Below are 19,600 nucleotides of genomic sequence, written 5' to 3' on the forward strand. Positions count from 1 at the left end.
ATTTGCTTGCTAATTACCAGTGCTTTTTACTAGTGGTGTTTAGGCAGGGGGAGCGGAGGGGAGGATAGGCACACACAGACAGTTCATCATATCCTTGCAGCTCTAGGGATTTATTTGAGGGGGGTTTACATCCACAAGTCATAGCAGTGATCTCATCACATTGTAATGAAGCAGCAGGACAGAAGACCAAGAGAAAAACCAGAGGGAGAGACAGAAACGAGGAGGAGCCTTCAAAGCCACTGCGTCATGTGTTAGTCTCAAGAACAAACTTTACTGTCCACTTGAGAATCGCTGCCAAGTTGTGTGTATGAATATATAGGAGAGTGTGTGTCGGACCAAGCACACAGGAGAGAACGAGCTGACGCAGAGGAGACTTTCTCACAGCAATATCTTCAACAGCCTGACCAACATGTCTCAAGTAAGAACATTTGTTTGTGAAAAGACATTACATCTTGTCACATTGTAAAGAGGGCTTCCTGCTAGACACACAGAGCCAGGAATCACAGATTGACAGTGCGTTTTTTTGACGGTTCCTTCAGCCAAGTCAGGATGAGGATGAGAAGACACAGCGTCCGGAGGTGAGAGAAGAGGAGGTTCTGGAAACCTTCAACAGACTGGGTAAGACCGGTCCGGCCAAGAGCAAGACAGTCGAAGTGATGGAGGAGTGCGGTGAGGATGATGACACACACACACACACGCACGCATGCACACAAACACACACACACTTAAACACACACCTGGGCAATATGGTTCGACACTTGTCAAACATGAAATTGAAAGGAAAGAAGTATTTTGTTCTTCTATGTCTGCCCAGGCTACGGTCACAATATGGCAGAGAGTTTGTGTCAGGGTGCGTCCTAAATGATGAAGCTCAAGTTTCCACTCCATATACAGAGAGGAAGGGAGTGCTGTAAATGATGGGAGATTCCTGCGCCTGAGTGTGTTTATATGGAGCGTATCCATGTGCTTATATAACTTCCTCATTAACAGCAACATATTCTGAGTGTGGTTTTCTCTTTCCCTCCACAGCGAAGATGGGTAAACCGGCTCCCTCTGTGTTTGGTGGGAGGTCAGGAGGGGAGACTGTTTTGAACATGCGCTCAGCTGGACAGATGAAGAAGTAGCATGAAGACCAAGACAATGATGGGCATCACCTGTTCTATTTTAGGGGGTTTGGTGTGAGGTTGTTCTCCAGCTGTGCTTCTGTAAATAAACCAAAATCAAATTGAATGCATTAGAGGCTTTAGGTTCTTCGGAAAAGTAACAATTGTTTTTGCATTGCATTGTGTAGGCACTTAAAGCTGGTAGTTAACTTTTTTTAAATATAATTTTTTACTACCCATTAAATGTTCAAAATAAGAGAATTTAGCTAATTTATTGACTATTACTGTTTAATACCTGGCATTAACCCAACATGTTTTAGAGTGACAATAATGAACACAAAAGCAACACCTATATGAATAGCTTCACATCATTTTCATAACAAACTAAAAAAAGTTATGTTTTGTCAAGTCACAATTATTGCAGGAAAAGTGACATAAATAAATAAATATAATCTCTTGGAATGCAAATTCTGTTTCATCCGTCGGGTGCTTCACAGCAGGCCGTGCCAGTAATGTAGTGAATGAAATAAACCAATCCAGAAATATGAAAGAAAACTTTTTGTGGTTTTTCCTTTTTATTGAAAAATTATTTTCATCAACAAAGAGAAATGAATAAAACTTTATATTTATTAGAACAAAACTACTACAGTAAATGAGGCAGGGACACTAGAATGAGCCATGTTGAGGAGAGTTAAGGTGATGAGATGCAAAAGAAAAGAAACATGGAACAACTGGCTGAGAACACTTGAGCACTGTGAGGACAAATCCAGTTTCTTATTTCATAAACTTGTGATGTTGGTCTTGGAGGATTTTGGCGGAAGACTTTGCGTCGTAGAACAGCTCGTTGATTTCCTCTACCTGCTCCCTCTCCACGTTGTCTTTGCCCTGCACGCGGCCCAGCAGACTGGCTGGTGTCAGCAGCTGCACAGCGTACCTGGGGAGGAAGACAGGGGAATACAACACAAGTCAGTTTACAGATACATACAAACACGGCATGTGGTTCCCTGTAGTCAGTGACACACACAGAGAGTACATCTTTACCTGAGAGTGGTCTTGGTGCCGATCTCCGCCAGGTGTGTAAGAGCTTCCTCGCTGATATTGATCCCCTCGGTCTGAGAGCGGATCTTGATGATCTACAAAGTACATATTCATCATTAATGAAAGTAAACATATACGATGAATCAGTGCAAATAGTTTTCAGTGCAAAATGAAAAAGGTGCAAGCCAGTATGTATGCATACTGCGCAACCCACACAATGCATTTATCCAGGCTGCCTTGACCAAGCAACCAATCACCAACACTTTTAGATCGTGGCACATCAAGCATGCTGAATCCTTTTTGGCCCACCGGAATTGATGAGATTAACCCCTTAGGTATTGAAATTTGGTATTGATCAAAAAACATTTTTCGACTCTCAATTGCATGGAGGCATTTCAGCCCGTGCCAAAGAAAAGCATCAACATTGGATACCCAGCCCTATGCATACGTCACACCCAGAGATGCTGCTGCTGCTCACCTGCTTGAGCTCCTGTGGCGTGTACAGCATGGTGCGAATGATCATGACTCTGTCCAGCAGGTCCAGAGGAATCCCGTGTGGGGAGCTGATGTCCTCTGTCCCCCTGGAGAGCAACACATCATTGTTAAAACTAAACATCTGACATCTTAGAAAGAAAACAAATAAAATGCTCTTTTTATATTGAATTTTAAAAGATTCACCCTGCGTTCCAATTCACATGCTTTTTCTTTTTACTACACTACATACTTTTTCTTTTTAGTACACTACATACTAAAGTGCAGAAGAGTATTAGGGCCACAGGAGAGAGAAATAAATATTATATAATATAATAAATATTTTTTTCATGATGTCGAGAAATGTCAAGAATAAAAGACAAATACTTCAAAATGCTATTGGAGTTGGTGGGGCATTTATGTATTTTCATCATACTCCAATTGACGTGCATGTATTGGAACATCCTAAATCTTTTTCAGGCATACTAAATAGTAGGGAAGTATGGGTATTGGAATGCAGGGTCTGTTTCCCCCCCCCTCCCCATGAGACAAATATTAGTCCTCCTCCAACCTGATTAAACAGTTTCCCCTGTTGGAGGCGAACACAACGATGGGGGCGATGGTGCTCTCCAGGGCTCGGTGGAGGTACGTGAAGCATTCGATGTCCAGCATGTGCACCTCGTCCACAAACAGAACCCCGGGCACCAGCTCAGCCACGCCCTGGTCAATGTAGCGGTTCACCACCTTGTTGATCTCGGCACGCAGCTTATCTACAAACAGGACAGGGAAATGGTCATGGGGTTAAACATTTAAAAAGTCGACCAGTGGTAAAGAGAGCTGGTGACATGAGCAGGCGGAATACGGAACGTTTTCCTCTACCTGTGATTTCTGTCTTTTTGGGCTTCATCAGTTGTCCCATCATGGAGAGAATGTCCTGGCCTCCCTGATATAAAAAAAATAATTCACAATGATTTAGAAAAATTCAAAGGATTAACTCCACAAACTGGTAAATCTATTGTGTTAAGATGTAAACAGCTCCACTTGATACTACCCTACAGGACTGTTTGCGGTTCCATACCTGGGGTCTGGCGTTTGCAATGTCCAGGTCGTGCAGTGTGACATCTTGGACTATCTCCTTCTTCTTGTGGACGTCACCTTTGGGCAGCGGCACGTACTCCTCTGCCTCCAGGTCAAACTCTGTAGCAAACGTATCACAGCGACCTTGTCTCTGCAAAGATACAGCAAAACGTGTTGATAATAATAATAATACTTAATAATAATAATTTCTAAATCTACCGACTGTTGAATATAAAAAACCAAAAACAAGTGTGTGACATTGCTCTTGACAACAGTGGAACAAAAAGGCAGCACAGGGAGAGCAGGTGTACGATTGAAGCCGGTGCCAGCACATGGCAGAGAGGAGGGCATGCAGCTGAAGGATGAAAGACTTTCAGAAGGCAGGTCATGATACGGTTGTCAACAGGAACAAATGTGCCCCCCCCCCCCTCACCCCGCTTTGGCCTCTGACTGGAGCAGACCTGCAGCCCCCCGGCCCACCTGTACCGATTAAAGGAACTGTCATGGCAGCCTGTCAACACAGGCCACAAGCCCCGCGGCTGGAAGAGAGGCATTGTGGGAGATGGGAGAGATAGAGGGAGCATGACGAGCTGCAGGAATGAAGGATGCTCATTCCAGAGGGAAACGCAGCAGGGCTGAAGGAGATTAAAAGGACGCCACCGTGAAGGACTGAAGAGGACAGAAAATCTGGACTTTGGGTCCAACCGTGGATTTTCTGAAGGTTTTATTTTGAGAATGTATTTGTGATCAAACACATTTGGTGAATTAAAATCAAGTTCGGACATCGGACAGTACTAGTAGCCATACCTTGACGGCTCCGCTGTTGGCTTCAATGTAGATGACGTCCCCCGCTTCCACGCGCTCTTTCTGAAGACTCTCATAAATACTGGGGTCCAGCTAAGGAAAGGAGACAAGAGAGTAAGACACCGGTGCTCATCCGTGTTCATCAGTGGTATTACAGCACTTTTTTCATCTTTGAATTTGATCTTCAAATGATTGTTCCCATATGGCATTAAATCTGGTCCCTACATTTGGTCAGTGACATTTTATAAACACCTAAAAAATTCTTTATGTGAAAAAAGAGGTATAAACCTTAAACATATTGGAGCATATGTAAAGTACCATGATAAGTTGATTCTTGATAAACTGCCACCGTTTCCATCAACTAATTAAAAAAAAAATTATACTGTTATACACGCAACATAGCTGAGGGTGCTTTAAAACCAGCAATAAGTCAAGTGAAAATGATTGGGGAGGTGGGAGGGGGTAATTATGAGCTTTGAATCTGACCTTGAGCTGCTTCGTGCCTTTGCCCGTCTTCAGACCGATGATGACGTGGCTGATGGTTTTCCCGTAGCCCCCCATGGGATTCTCGGTCTCACAGGGGGTCAGCTCTGTCACCTCCCCCTCATACACCTCCTTTGTTTCTTTGATACGCAGGCCTGAATGTGGGTCAGTAAGGTACACAGTGAGAACTCAATCGGGGCCTTTATATTCCAGACTCGACTTAAGCCGCCCAGCCACATCCTTCGGTCTAAACCAACAATGCGTTTCATTACAGAGGGAGAGAACAAGTGTGTGGGTGACCGTGAAATGTCTTGGGCTTCCTCCACTGTAACACGATCACTCTCCTGTTCCACTTTCATGCAGCCTGCGAGTGTGAGCAGCACGCAGATGGCTGATCCGCTGCAGCGTGGGTCAGAAAGTGGAGCTTAAAGCAGGGACTGTCCGCCCAGGGGCTCTTATCAACAGAGTGATGACAACTTGAAAATGACCCACTCCCCCTCCCCTTTCCCTCTGAGGATACTGTTCCTAGGGGCGGAGCAAAGGTGCTGATGACCAACTCTCCATCCTTCTAAGCTCCATTTCCCTCCCTACGACAGGTACCATCAGCGGCCATACAAAAGCCCCTTGCCCCTTCTGCAGCCTGACTTCCTTCTCAACACTGTTCTCATAAGTCCCCATGTCAAGTGTTGCCTTTCAGTTTGTGAGACTATTGTGTGGGGGACACCTAGCTCTTCCTGCCCATGGAAGCTCACTGAGGGAATGGGTTGAACACATATGGTCCTTTTACACCCGGAGATGAAGACGTTTTTTGTAGTTTTGTAGCCCTAGTGGCATCTGGTCAAAAAGACAGTTTTAGTTGTTGTGCACTGATATTTATAAAGAGCTCTCTCTGACAATCAGGCTGTCCTACTAGCCCAATGTAAAGGAGGCAAATGGATTGGTTATTGTTCTTCCAGAAACAATGTTATAGTTACTCAGGATAATCCAGTGTATTTCTGATGTTTAGAATTTAGCATTTTCCTTCATTTAAACATTTGCTTAATCTGGCTGGTTCTATTGTCTTCAATTAACTGTTTTAAATGTCTAAAATGATCCTACGTAAAAGCTGTCTTTTCCCCAACAGTCTACTCAGACCGAACAGGTCAGAGCTCATCAAAACCAACCAGTGATTTGTTTTGGGGGGGAAGGAGTTTGACACTCACCGATTGCCCTCCTGAAATTCTCCATCAGCACTTCTGTTTTTTTGATCTCAGTTGAGTAGACTTCACTGCCAACCATAGGGCAGAAAGGCACCTTGTTCCCCAACTCCTGTGCTACAGCCAAAGCGAGGGCAGTCTGAAGGAAGAAGGAGAGGCAGAAAAGAAAGTTAAGAATCACTATCTGCAGCCGCAATTAATAAAGCTTTGCTGCTCATGCTGCTAGTGAATAAACAGTGCATGCTTACCTTTCCAGTACCGGGCGGCCCTGCCAGTAACACTGCCCTTCCTGACATCTTCTTTGAACGGATAAGCTCGACAATGATGCCGCAAGCCTGGAGGGAGAAAAAATTAAAGAAAAAGAAAAATCAGTGAATACCTCTTCACGATCTACTAGTCTGTACTGTGTGTGTGCACTGCAAAAAAAAAAATCCAGTGTTAATACAAAGCGTAGGCTATGTAAACGGGCATGTTGCTAGCTATGTGTATAATTAGTTACCCTTTGTTTACAAAGCATTTTACAGAGCCCCCTAGGTTGTGTCACTTATGAAATGTCGCAGTTACCATATCAGACTATGAAATGCTGATCTGTGTAATGTATTGTTGATGCGAGGCATTTGTAAAAATAAATGAAAATAAAAATAGATCAAAATATTAAGTTTTTAAACTGCAACTTCAGAAAAATAAGATGAATACAATCCTACGTATCCATGATCCTTTGAAAGATTGGTTTGCATTTTAAGTTTGGTTAAGGCTTTATTTTTAGATAATGGGTTGTATTTTAAGACTTTAAAAGGATCTGATCATAAGATCCAATTGTCTCCACAAGCAACGATACATTTAGTCTCAAACGTTTAACATTATGTAAATATACTGATTAAATGATTGTATTTAGGGTGAACTTTCCTTCTAGCTCTGACCACCTGAGTATCAAACTGCGACAACAACGTGCTAACTGAATTCAGCTAGCTATGTTGGTGCACATTTCCGCCTTGAGCAACATCGTGTCTTACAATAAATCCTCACCTCTTGAAATCATTCCTCCAGACAACACGAGAAAAACGTAGGTGCGATAAGACATGAATATTACCTCTCTCGCAGCCTCCTGGCCGACCAAACCACATGCTGACTGTTTCGCATTCCCGGCCTCGTCTAGCCCGAGTCCTTTGACGTGACTGTGGGTGGCGATCCGCTGAGTCTTCGTGGTGCTCTTTACCTCCTCGATCTTCATGGTTAATATTACTTTACAAAACTGCGGTGCACAACAAACTACAAGGCAGGTCTACGGTGAAAACAATGCCTCCAGGTACTTTCTCACCGCCACAATCGGCGCCGAAACTCAAAACACTGGGAAATCGGTTTCCATGTGGGTAACTAGGGAAAATCAGCGGAAATGATACCCTAAAGTACCGCCTATTTTCACTTTCTACTAATACTATTGGACCGTATTGATAAACACAACACATTCATTGGCTAAAGTCAATGTCAATCATCTCTACTAGTCAAAGACCCCGCCCATTAGAGATTTCACTTCCGTTTGTGTTTCAGTTGCTTTGGTCGTAGTAGAACTGCCGGAAACCTTTCAAAGTGTTAATAAGCGTCTCAAAAGAATACAAAACTAAAACGACAGAGGGTTTCATTGACGCTTTAAAACCATGTTTTAATCATAGAGCGTTTAATAGCAGGTCTATATCCATATATAATGTTTTAAACTTATGTCGTGCAACTGAAGGTTCCGCTTTCCATGTTGTCCCGAGAATGGAGCGCACTGACAGCAGGGACGGTGTTCCTCTCAACTGTTTTCAGTGAAAAGTACTACTTGTAGCGGTTTTTGTTTTCTAAGTCCCTAACTAAGTAAAATCGCGTTTTGTCCACAGTGTTCCGGGTTTAACAAGCTGTTGGCTACTGACGAAAACACATTGTGGAAGTAGATAAAGCCGTTGAATGTGTCCGCTCGAGCCGAGTTCAAGGTACACAGCTCAGGGTAAATACAAATCTAATCGGTGGTGTCAACATGTCAGAGTCTTCTGACAGTCCGGCCAAAACGTTAAATTTCAACGTCGGCGTGCTGGGACATGTCGACAGCGGGAAGACGTCGCTGGCCAGGGCGCTGAGCAGCACCGCCTCCACGGCCGCCTTCGACAAGAACCCCCAGTCCCGCGAGAGAGGCATCACGCTGGACCTGGGCTTCTCCTCCTTCACGGTGGATCTTCCCGATCACCTGCGGGCCAGCGAGGGTCAACAGCGGTATGACAGCCTGCAGTTCACCTTGGTGGACTGTCCGGGACACGCCTCTCTGATTCGGACCATCATTGGAGGTGAGCTCTCTTTTAAACTTTCTGAGCACGTTTTGTTGGTGCTCGGTATTGCTCTGATGACAGCACGTGAAAGGATGGTAATCACATAATAGTATACAGCAAGCAAAGACCTCTTTTATACAGTCTATGGTAAGGACACGTTGACAATCATACCAATGGGTGATGATGCAAGCTGAGGCGATTGCAAAAAATGCATACCATCCGCAGGCTCACCAACTAAACTCCTATTTACTAGGTAGATAGGCCTACATGCATGCAGCTCTGAAATATTTTCTGCTTTATTTACTTACCATAGGCTTTATTAAGGAGGTTTATAGGAAAATTCTCTACTTTTATGAAGGTTATACTGTCTATTTTTAATCTGAGTTTTAATCTGAAAGTCCAGGGAAAATGTCATGTCATCCTGTTCAATTGTAAGATACTTGAAGCAGATAAACAACTCTTTGTTAAAGCTACATATGATGATATAAAAAAAATAATGTATTACGATATTATTAACAGTGTATCAATAAAACATGAATAGAACATGAGACGGATGATAAATTAAAACATGTCCCTCTTAAGTGCTTTGAGTGCGCGAAAAGCGCTATTATTATTATTATTATTATTATTATTATTATTATTATTATTATTATTATTATTATTATTATTATTATTATTATTAATAAATGCTGCAGTCATGGCCCCACTAGGACGCTCACTGTTATTACATACACATAGGATATCCTACAGAGGGCGCCCTTTCTCTAGGAGCAGCTAGGTTGATCATGTCACACTCGCTTTGATAGAAAGGAATATAAGAAGAAGAAATAACAACAGTGGTGCGTCTGTACAAAGCTGATAATAAGGACACTCAGGGACACTGTCTCCCTGTCCTTTTTGTCCTCCTTGTTTGTCAAATGAACAACCAAGATCCCATTTTCTATGAACCTAAAGAGTGTGTCTTTAGCAGACTTTGGTATGAGTGAGACTAGATGTAGTGAACGCTGCTGTGTCGTGTGACTGACATACTAAATGAAACGTATGAGCCAGTGGGGTGGCACATGCTGTGGATTAGCGAGGAAGGAAGGTACGGGGATCGGGGGGTATGTATTAAACTTCCCCTCCTGTCCCAAGTGGGGCGAGCACAGGAAAGAGACGCAGCCAAATAGAAGCAAAGAAAAGAGGGGAACACACAGGAAAGAGAGACTGCCAAAGTCAGGGAAAGAAAAGAGGGAAAGGAAAGACAACCAAGTGAGCTGCAGCTCTGGTTTCAACCCTCTAGCTTTGCACTCTCTCTCTCTCTTTGTGTACCCCTTCCCTTCAATTCCCTTCCTCGTGTACTACTGTTAGTTTTTTGATCCTGTGTCTGTTCCTGTTTGTATTGCTTATGTCAGTTTCATACTCTATTTACAGTGTTTACATAGCTGTATATAGATGCACTGTAGGACAACTGGGGCTGCCTTTGACAGCAATGTACTGTTTTATTCTGCTTCCGCTTGCTGCATTTATTCCATGTTAGTACTATCCAACCCCCTTCTTCAGGTGCCCAGATCATCGACCTGATGATGCTGGTGGTGGACGTGGTGAAAGGGGTGCAGACTCAGACGGCAGAGTGTCTGCTGATAGGAGAGCTGACCTGCCCTCGCATGGTGGTCGTCCTGAACAAAGTGGACCTCCTGCCGCCCAACAAGAGACAGAGTGCCATCGAGAAAATGACCAAGAGGCTGCACAAAACACTGGAAGGCACCAGGTGCGTATTTAATACAAATAAGAACTATTTGTGGTATGTGTATAGGTCGTGAAATGTGTGCCCAGGGAGCTTGAAGTCGGTCATGGCATCCCATGAACTGAATCTCCTTTCAAACTTCCTCAGACCATCTCCCTCTCTGCATTCCAGCGGTCTGTGTCAAAGCCAACATGTGTTTTATTTATTTGAAGTTAGTTTTTATCATTACTTCATCATCGAAGCATGAAGTCATTGTGATCTGACGTGTTGTTTCTGTTGGTCAGGTTTAAGGAATGTCCAGTGATTGCTCTTGCAGCCAAACCCGGGGGACCGGAGGCTCCTGACACAGAGGAGCCACACGGAGTGCCAGAGTTAATAGAGGTGACGTCCGGAAACACACTAGTCTGCTTCTATTGTTACTGATTTAGATCAAGAGAGCACATACAGTACATTCTCACTTATGAAACACATGCTATTTGTCAGCTGACATTGTTCAAGTGCTGGTAAAATAGTCAATAGGTAATAGCAAGTCCTTAGCTGTGGAGATAAGAAGATATACTCAGCTCAGCCGTACATTTTTGGTGTTATCTGATGGACAAACTATGTGATGGACGGATACACTGTTTCTTCAATGACCCTTAATTGACCCTTTGTAATATCTGCACTGCTTTTTGCTTATTATGAGCTGAAATACATCTGGGGTCCAAAAGTCTGTGACCAAATTTCATATAAACCTGGAAATAATCAGAAAGTGTGAGGCTTTAGAAACATTAAAAAAAAAAGTGATCTGGATCGTTGTCAAATTGACCCATCAGGGGTCATCAAGTTCTCCAAAAGTCTTGCAGTCCATGCCAGCTCAAGTGCATGCTGTCATTAAAGCTAGACTTCTGCTTTCCAACACTTTTAGACCCCACTGTATTATATGCTGATACCAAATGTATCTGGCATCAGGTTGTGCGCTTGTCAAGCGCTATGAAATTCAAGAAACTGAGAAGTGAATGAAAACCTAAATAAAGTAGTTGTGGTATGCTGCGGTTGAAAAGGTTAAATGTTTTTTTTCCAGAGGTGTGAAAACAGCAGAATGACTCATACGTCAGGGTCAGATAACTCATAACTCTCAGAGACACTGTGTACCAGGCAGTGTTTGTGATGCCAAACTCAACGTTAAACTTAGATTTGTGTATGTGTCAGCTTGCAACTAAATTGTAAGCTCGGTGTCTAAATAATGTGTCTCTTGTGCACTTTTGGTCATTGGTTCCCAGCTTTTGAAGAAACAGACATACCTCCCTAAGAGAGACCCTGGTGGGGACCTTCTGATGGCCGTGGACCATTGCTTCTCCATCCGTGGTCAGGGAACCGTCATGACTGGAACCATCCTGCAGGGCTCCATGGCCATCAATGACACCGTGGAAATCCCAGCACTAAAGGTACACTTAAAAAAACAAACAGGCATTGGATTCTGAATGTCTGATATTGACAAGCAAGTCACATTAAAAGAGTGCTAGAAAAAAACACAGGGTTTGGGAGGTTCAGAAGTTGAGTGGTAAGTGGGCAGACGAAGGAAGGAATAGCCCGGTGGGTTGAGAGGATGTGTCAGTTTAATGTAAGGGAAGGATGAGGGTACTCAGGGGTGGACCAGCAGCACACACAGTTGGGTAATTCAGACCAGATGCACTCTCACTGCCGGACTCAGCAGTTTTTGTCTGCAGTTTTCCTGTTCACCTCTTGGTGGCAGCAAATGGCTAAAGTAACAGTCATTTAGTTGGGGAGCGTTGATGTGCCAGTGCTGTTGATTTGGTCAGTGTGTGGGGATAGACAACAAAAACAACTAAAGAAACATGGTCGTATGACACATCTCACGGTCTTTGACGGGTAAATGAACGGTTAGTCAGATAAATAGATCTTTTAATTGTTCGTTTCGTATTGGTTGATGTATTTGAGATGTATAGTTTCAACAAAACAAAGCACCTGATCAAGTTTATATCAAAGCCTGTCAAATTCAAATATGTTTTTTTGCCATTAATTTGATTTTCCTCCAAAGATGAAAAACATACTTTTAATTTTTACTTTTTTACAGCCTCTTCACATGTATATTATATATACTTTGAGCATTGCCATTTATAGGCAAAATCTACATTTTGACAAACACCTCTATTATGTTTTAAAGGGAAGAAGTACTTTAAATGGCAACTTGAACATTTAATCATAATTTATTATTTAACTTTTGCATGTCCATATCCACTAAAGGGCCTTTTCCCTAAATATGTTATAAAACATCCGTGTACTGAAGAGATAATAATCTGTAATGTACAGCTTCTAGTTTAAATGTCAAATTAAAGTTGGACTAATATATTTAAATTAAATATCTAAAAAATATCAGCAAAAAACAAAACATATTTAAACTGAACAGCAATAATTGTAGCATGCTGTGGATTTATGTACTTTTCTATCTTTCCTGAAAACTGTGTTCCACATGCGCTCTGTTGATGTTAAATCAAGTAGGAATCACATTGTTGTTACAAGTCTGTTATTTATTGTATCTGTCTGCTCTCTCACATCAGGTCACCAAGAAGATAAAGTCGGTGCAGATGTTTCGGAAGCCAGTGTCGGGGGCCATGCAGGGGGATCGTGTGGGTGTGTGCGTGACACAGTTTGACCCCAAACTGTTAGAGCGGGGCGTGGTGTGCACCCCGGGGTCCCTGCGCACCCTCTACGCAGCCGTCATCTCTGTGAGGAAGATAGGCTACTTCAAGGGCTCTCTGGCCACCCGGGCCAAGTTCCACATCACCGTGGGTCATGAGACAGTCATGGCCAGGGTCACCTTCTTTGGCCTGCCCCCCGTTGGAGCCTCAGAGCCCCCCTCAGACTCTAACCCTCCTCCATCACAGCCCTGCTCTCTGGAAAGCCCATTCACCTTTGACAGGGAGTACTTCCACCAGGATGAGTATGTGACCGGTCAGGCAGAGGGGGGATCAGCACCTGACCCAGAGCAGTGGGCCTTGTTGGAGTTTGAGCGGCCAGTCACATGTCCGTCACTCTGCCTGGTGATTGGTTCCAAGCTGGACACAGACATCCACGCCAACGCATGCCGGCTGGCCTTCCAAGGCTGTCTGCTGCAGGGGTTTGAGGATAAGGGTTACGCTGAGATCGCCCTGCCTCGTCTGCGCATCTACAAGACAAAACACAAGGACGGACAGGTGGAAAGGGTGAGTGGATCCTCAGCAGTTTATTGAAATTGGTCTCTTTCTGACTGTCTTCTGTGTGCGATTTCCCCCCCACCGTCCTCCCCTGCTGGCCAGTCCCGGCCAGACCTCTCACTGCTCCTAAAGATCCAGGCCTTGGCACTGTTGCTTACGCCATCACGTCATACGACATACACATTGATAGACGTCTTATCGATGTGTCTTTTTGTTTTGTAAACACAGGTTTGGGTTTTAGTGTGTGTGTATTCATTTGTTTTTGAATATTTTCAATTTCCTCCTGCCAAACACCAGAACAACCCCAACCCTTTAGTAATAAAAAAGAAAAGAAAAAGAAGATCCTTCAGCACATAAAACTTGACATCTGGACCTCTGTCTACACTCGTATGGCCCACAATAGTCAAATGAACTAGACTTTACCCGTCAATCGTTACAACTGCTGGGTGTGAGTGCGCCCTTAGCTTAACCTCCAGTGTTGTCCCCGCTCCTCTGCCCTCTTTTCACCTTGTGCTCCTTCTGGCTCGACTTCTTCTTTGGATGTTTCTCATTGCTGGTGGCACTGGAGCGTGCCTCTCAGACAGAGCCCCTATTGTATATTCATAAACAGACACGTACTCACAAACAAGCATGCATGTGCAGCCCTGGTCAGGAGTGTTTGATGCGTGGGTGGGTATGCATGCCTTAGCATGTGCTGCGACACAGAGGCGGGTGTGGGTGGCCTCCTGACGCCACTAGGCCTGTCTAGCTGTTAGAGGCTGGCACTGTTTGGACACACCTGAGTGGCACAGGGATACTCACATGAGTGTGTGTGTGTGTGTGTGTGTGTGATATGATATAACCTGACTCTTCCCTCACTGCTCTGGTTAAGCTTCTTTTTCTCTTTCCCTCCCCAGTTCACTCACATGTCGTTTTTATTTTTTGTTCTGTGTTAAATCCTGAGCTCCTTAGTTCATACCGATCCACTTCTAAACTTATTCAGTTTTTTTTCTCCGTATTGACTTCAACATCTGGGTTGACAGTGTTTCAAAGAGTCAACACCTTTCCGACAGCAGATGTTGTCTCTCTTGTCCTCAGCACTTTACAGTGAAGTTTCTGTGTGTGCGGCCTTGTGCAGGGTCACACTCAGGTCAGGGTTCAAGTGTGTGAACTAAGTTTCACGCTGTTAGCACCTCAGGCTGTTGACAGCTCCAGTCACTGGCTCAGGAGCGGAACAGCATGCGCTATAGGCCATACCGTGGTCATGTGACATTACATGACTTGAACACTTAAGAATTCCTTCTTGTGAAAGAACACATAACTTGCATTGTTGAGATATGACCGGCCCAGTACGGTCACAATTCATACGGTCTGCCAGACGCCATACTGCAGCAACAGTATACATATATATTTGTTTTTATCGTCGCATCAGTCACGCTTGAGGGACGTCGGGGTCAAATGTTGAAGAATGAATGAGGGTTAGGCAGAGCAGACTGTGGGGAGGGTGACTGGGAGACAGAGCGGTGCCCTCTCGTTATCAGATTAGTGGCGGGTTAAGATCGACTTAGTGATGGACGATAACAAAAGGAATACAAACAAATATAACATAAAATGTGCTGGAGGATGAAAGAGAGGGAGCGAGACAGCCAGGCGGCGAGCCGCGAAGAATGTGGCTGACTGCCGAGTGGCGCGGGCTTCTCCCTCACCCTGCCCTGGTGATTCAGACATCAAAATGAAATGCATCCTGACACTTTCACAGTCAATATAGCTAGATCACATGCTTATACACCATTTAAAGGTGGTGTCAGCAATTCTTGAGAAAAAAAAATCACTTTTTGTCAAAATCAGTGAATATTTCCACAAGATCAAACAATCCAGTGTTAAAACAAAACACACCACATATCCTCTTTAAACAGGTATGCAAACAAAGGCTATTTAATCAAAGGGGGCCCACCGTAGCTAGCTTCATGCCCGTTTACAGAGCCTAGGCCGTGTATTAACACTGGACTTTTTTTTTCAGCCCACATACGGAGAAGTAGCAGCTCAAGAGGAGATATATTCACTGATTTTGATAAAAAACATTTTATCTTGAATGATATCATTATCAGAATGATCAGAATGTCTGACTCCATCTTTAACAAGCACCTTCTAATCACCCATCATGTCACATTGTTTGCTTTGTCTTGTATCTGTCATTAATGCTGCAGCTCACGTGACTCAATCCGACTTTTCTGTTTCCATTTTAACCTGTCATTTTTTATTTTATTTAAATGCTCTACTTCTATTCAATCGCTTTTAAATGTTTTATTTCTATTCACTAGCTTTTCTAATGTGTCTGATGTATTTTAGTCTTGCCCCTGTAAAGCACTTTGAATGGCCTTGTGTCTGAATTGTGCTACATAAATAAAGTTGCCTTGCCTTGCCTTCTGTGCTCCAGGTGACCGATGATTACACCGTGATCGGCCGCAACCTGTTCAAGAAGGAGACCAACCTGCAGCTGTTTGTGGGGCTAAAGGTCACTCTGTCCACAGGCGAGGCCGGCGTCATCGAGGGCGGCTTCGGGCAGAGCGGCAAGTTCAAGATCCGGCTCCAAGGTAAGGACTATACCTGAAAGTGAGGAGCTGTCTTTTTCTTTTAAGAGATTATCACGGGGCGCCTTTAGCTCAGTTGGTAAGGCGTCCCCCTCCCGGGCCGGGCCCAGCAGCAGACCCGGGTTCGATTCCCACCCGCGGTCGTTCTCTGCATGTCATTCCCCTCTCTGCCCCATTTCACCTCTGTCTCTTCACACTGTCAAATAAAGCATGAAAAATGCCCCAAAAATATCTTAAATTTAAGAGACCTTTTGTTTCGCTAGTACTCTAACTACACTGATGCTGTTGAATGGAGGGCCATGTCACACATAAGTCTCCCCTGCTCATCAATACACGCATGCAAAAGCACTTTTTTCCTTATCTTTCCTTCTGATTACATTTTTTTTTGTAGGGGGGGGGGGGCTCCGCAGACAGTTTTTCAGGATGCGGTAAGAGTGGTTAGGCCTGACATCCTGAGAAACACACATTCCCAGAATTCCTCTGGGGATGGTCAGTGTTCCGGGGGAAGTCTGCTGCGTGTTTATTTTACCTTCTGTTGCTCTGAAAAGCCAACTGCTCCACACCGGGAGGAAAGGAGAAAACAAAAACATTTAGAAAAGAGAACCTCACCTACATCCTCTGTGCTGCCTCACACTCACAGTCTCAAAGCTCTCAGACATACTGACTCGTATGAACATAATGCACACATCCAGTGGTGTTCAATGACAGACATCACATCAGGACATACGGGCAAAGATGTCGCTATTCTGATGATAAGGGCTAGGTTCAATAATTGACTGCTGACATTTAACATCATTATTAGTTTAGCAGTTAGGCCCTTTTAGCGATCTTTACGTTCCATCGATAGCGCAAAAATATATTTGTGGCAGACGCACTGATGTGGCAGACCCACAGATGATAAGAAGACAATGCTTTTCTGTTGTCCAAACCTACTGCTAATACCTGCTTTATTCTTTACCACCTCCTGTTAAAAAAATAATAATTCACTCAATTGTTCTGACCATTAAATGTCAAAAAAATCTATTTCATCGCAATTTCCTGCAGCACAAGGTGATACCAACAAAATTGTTTGACTAACAGTCCAAAATGATTGCCAAAGCCATTTTAAACTGTTATATGGTGCTTATTGCCTCTCTATCTGTCTGATGAGTCTGCCATCAGTCATATCCTTTATGTTTTACATGCACTCACCTTGAAGCTTAGGCTAGTCTAGACATGGACTAGTAGATGTCGTAGTTATTTTTAAAGATTTATTTTATTTGAGGACGAAGGTGTAAAAAATGCAATTCCTATGTGTCACTCTTAATCATGTAAGTTCGGCTGTATGAGTGGTGTTTTGTGGTGGTAAACAGACATTTTTTCAGCTGATGATAGATAACCAGAAGAGATTTCTAGGCTGCGCTGCAAACCAAAACAACCCTCACACATTGGCATAACGATAACAAGAAGAATGCTGGCGCCGCACTACGTGAGGTCACAGCCTGCGTGGAAAGCATTCAACCCAGGACATTTTCTTACCTTCCGTGTGCAAAAACGGCAAACAAGCAGCCAGTTTATACTATCCACCGAAACACAGACACGCATACATAAAGACATAGAATGGCATAGAATTTTTTTTTTTATTGTGAATGCATAGTAACAGCGGCTCAGGAAAGCATCTCGGTGAGTAACAAGGCCCCAGAGTGAAGGGAAAAGCAATGAGTGTCTATCTCAGTGTATGCAGATAGAGGAGACACGATACCACAGTGTCAGAATGAGACTCACGCAACAACCCAGACCTGGTTGTCTGCACATGTTCATCAGTTACGTCAGGAGGGACCGAAGGCATCAGTTAATCTCCAGGTCAGATACACTGAACCAGCGTTAACACTGACACAGCACCTACTGCACACATAAGACAAGAGAACAGATCTCTATCAAGCATCAGATATACTGAGATGATGATGATGAAGATGACCTAAGCACTGAATATACAAGATAGACTAGCTTTGTTACGTACATAGTTGTTACATAGGATGATCTATTGATATAATGTATAAAAACAATAGTCAGCCTAGTTTTTTATCTTTTTTCTTCAGAGGGTCTCTTGCCAGAAACCAAGCAGTTGCTGTCCTCCACCTGTAAGAAGAAAGGCAAGGGTGCAATCAAAGGCGCACCGGCAGGAAACGAAGAGGAGCCCAAAACAGATTCTCAACCCGTTAGCATACACATGCATTTCAAGCGGTATGTCTTCGATCCCCATAAAAAGATGGTTCAATCTTGACCTTTTGGTAGCACGCTATACCCTCAGCCTGACACTGTGTCACAGTGCTTTACAGGCAGGCAAGGGGGCACCTCCAGAGGTTGTGTGCAGGTCAGCATCAGGGGTTATGCTAACTCTCTTCCATCCAGCCTCTCTTTGTGGGGATGGAGACAGTCTGCTTGAAGGGCAGTGATTGTGGAATGCTGAGCACATGTGAAACACTGATTCCAGATCTGGAGATGGGACTTAATCCGGTTAGCTCCATCACAAGGGTGGAAGCTTTCTCCTCTGTTCCTGATGCATATGAGTTGTCTCAAACCAAACAAATCAGTGCTTTTGTTCTTGCGACTCTGAATCAGTTCTTTTGAGTTGCAGCCACATTTTTTTAACGTATGTTTCTAATACACGCTCACCCTTATTTGGCATGAACTGAGTATCAATACTGAGCTCACAGGTTTGTTCAGATCTGTGTCTTGCTCTCTAGCTGGGATAAAAATGACGCTGTGTTTCAGGTTTGGAATCATTGGCAGTTGCTATGTAATTTCAAAGTTAATTCTCATTCTTTCAATGTTTTCCATTTCATTTACATTCATTGCAGTTTGTAGTATACACAGACTAGCAGTTGACCCACAGGTTGCTCGAGTTTCATTTAAAACTGCTATTTTCAGAAAGATAAAATAAAGCAAACCTATACTTAACCTATTTCTGACTCATGTTTGATCATTTGTAAAGCCCTTGATGCATGATGATACAACAAACATATAATTGCATAGATGTAATAGTTATGGTCAAAACTCCAGAACAAGCGGAATTAATCAGTAATTATGTATTATTATTTTTATTATTATTATTATTTTTAAACATGTAATGCACAATATGAAGCGGCCTCGCTATCTGCAGTTTGCATGTGCAGTTGTTACTGCTGTGCAATAGTCAAATGAGATAATATATCCACATCATTTATACAGTGTCTAGACACTAGATATCTCCTGTGATACTTTCATGTGCGTATAACCTGCTTTTCTCTGGTTGGTTTGCTCTGCTTTCATCTGTACTGTAAAGCATTTAGGCTGATCATTTCCTACATCAGTTCTCCTGATGTCACACTCTGAAACCAATTGGATACATACTGAATCCCAGCTGCAACTAATATCTGCAACAAGCGTATAGTTACTACTGTAGCAGGCCCATTTGTTAACTGGGCTGCTGAATCGTCGTACACCGGTCTGCAAAAAAACACCATCAATAGGTGTTATTTTAAGAGATTTAAGAAAGGGGATCTGTTGGTCATTCACAAGCAATAAATAAATCCTATATTGGGGTATTTAGAGATGGACCCTATTGTAGATAATGTGTTACTTTAAGTAATTACATTAGCAGTAAAACACTATAG

The 19,600-nt window shown here is 43.4% G+C and overlaps 3 protein-coding genes across 3 annotated transcripts; 2 read left to right on the plus strand and 1 right to left on the minus strand.

Annotated features, from left to right (window-relative positions):
• The first annotated feature begins 198 nt into the window (after nt 1-198).
• Nucleotides 199-1,633, plus strand: mustn1a (musculoskeletal, embryonic nuclear protein 1a). The gene is made up of 3 exons (XM_080027054.1): nt 199-418; nt 540-669; nt 1,030-1,633. Exons 1-3 carry the CDS (start codon nt 410-412, stop codon nt 1,122-1,124), a joined length of 234 nt encoding a protein of 77 aa, XP_079883180.1. The 5' UTR covers nt 199-409; the 3' UTR covers nt 1,125-1,633.
• A 32-nt stretch (nt 1,634-1,665) lies between these two features.
• Nucleotides 1,666-7,545, minus strand: ruvbl1 (RuvB-like AAA ATPase 1). The gene is made up of 11 exons (XM_080027055.1): nt 7,263-7,545; nt 6,421-6,507; nt 6,179-6,311; nt 4,980-5,131; nt 4,497-4,586; nt 3,691-3,840; nt 3,492-3,555; nt 3,184-3,382; nt 2,620-2,722; nt 2,145-2,236; nt 1,666-2,037 (listed from the first exon to the last, which is right to left on the minus strand). The coding sequence occupies exons 1-11, from the start codon at nt 7,401-7,403 to the stop codon at nt 1,878-1,880; spliced, it is 1,371 nt and encodes a 456-aa protein (XP_079883181.1). The 5' UTR covers nt 7,404-7,545; the 3' UTR covers nt 1,666-1,877.
• Nucleotides 7,546-7,750: 205 nt separating this feature from the next.
• On the plus strand, nt 7,751-18,895 carry eefsec (eukaryotic elongation factor, selenocysteine-tRNA-specific). Its single transcript, XM_080026182.1, has 7 exons — nt 7,751-8,490; nt 10,015-10,222; nt 10,483-10,579; nt 11,461-11,625; nt 12,760-13,404; nt 15,812-15,968; nt 18,044-18,895. Exons 1-7 carry the CDS (start codon nt 8,187-8,189, stop codon nt 18,226-18,228), a joined length of 1,761 nt encoding a protein of 586 aa, XP_079882308.1. The 5' UTR covers nt 7,751-8,186; the 3' UTR covers nt 18,229-18,895.
• The last annotated feature ends 705 nt before the right edge of the window (nt 18,896-19,600 follow it).

The sequence above is a fragment of the Ammodytes marinus genome (assembly GCF_949987685.1).
Source record: "Ammodytes marinus genome assembly, chromosome: 4".
NCBI classification, from domain to species: domain Eukaryota; kingdom Metazoa; phylum Chordata; class Actinopteri; order Uranoscopiformes; family Ammodytidae; genus Ammodytes; species Ammodytes marinus.

Bases quoted from the DNA above. Each gene is read 5' to 3' on its own strand.
- mustn1a (XM_080027054.1), top strand. The intron at 670-1,029 runs GTGAGGATGATG...TTCCCTCCACAG, and splicing joins CGAAGTGATGGAGGAGTGCG to CGAAGATGGGTAAACCGGCT.
- ruvbl1 (XM_080027055.1), bottom strand. From the start codon at position 7,403: ATGAAGATCGAGGAGGTAAAGAGCACCACGAAGACTCAGCGGATCGCC. The intron at 4,587-4,979 runs GTCAGATTCAAA...TCCTTTCCTTAG, and splicing joins AAGGCACGAAGCAGCTCAAG to CTGGACCCCAGTATTTATGA. The intron at 3,556-3,690 runs GTATGGAACCGC...TTTTTATATCAG, and splicing joins TTGCAAACGCCAGACCCCAG to GGAGGCCAGGACATTCTCTC.
- eefsec (XM_080026182.1), top strand. From the start codon at position 8,187: ATGTCAGAGTCTTCTGACAGTCCGGCCAAAACGTTAAATTTCAACGTC. The intron at 10,580-11,460 runs GTGACGTCCGGA...ATTGGTTCCCAG, and splicing joins GAGTGCCAGAGTTAATAGAG to CTTTTGAAGAAACAGACATA. The intron at 15,969-18,043 runs GTAAGGACTATA...TTTTTTCTTCAG, and splicing joins GTTCAAGATCCGGCTCCAAG to AGGGTCTCTTGCCAGAAACC.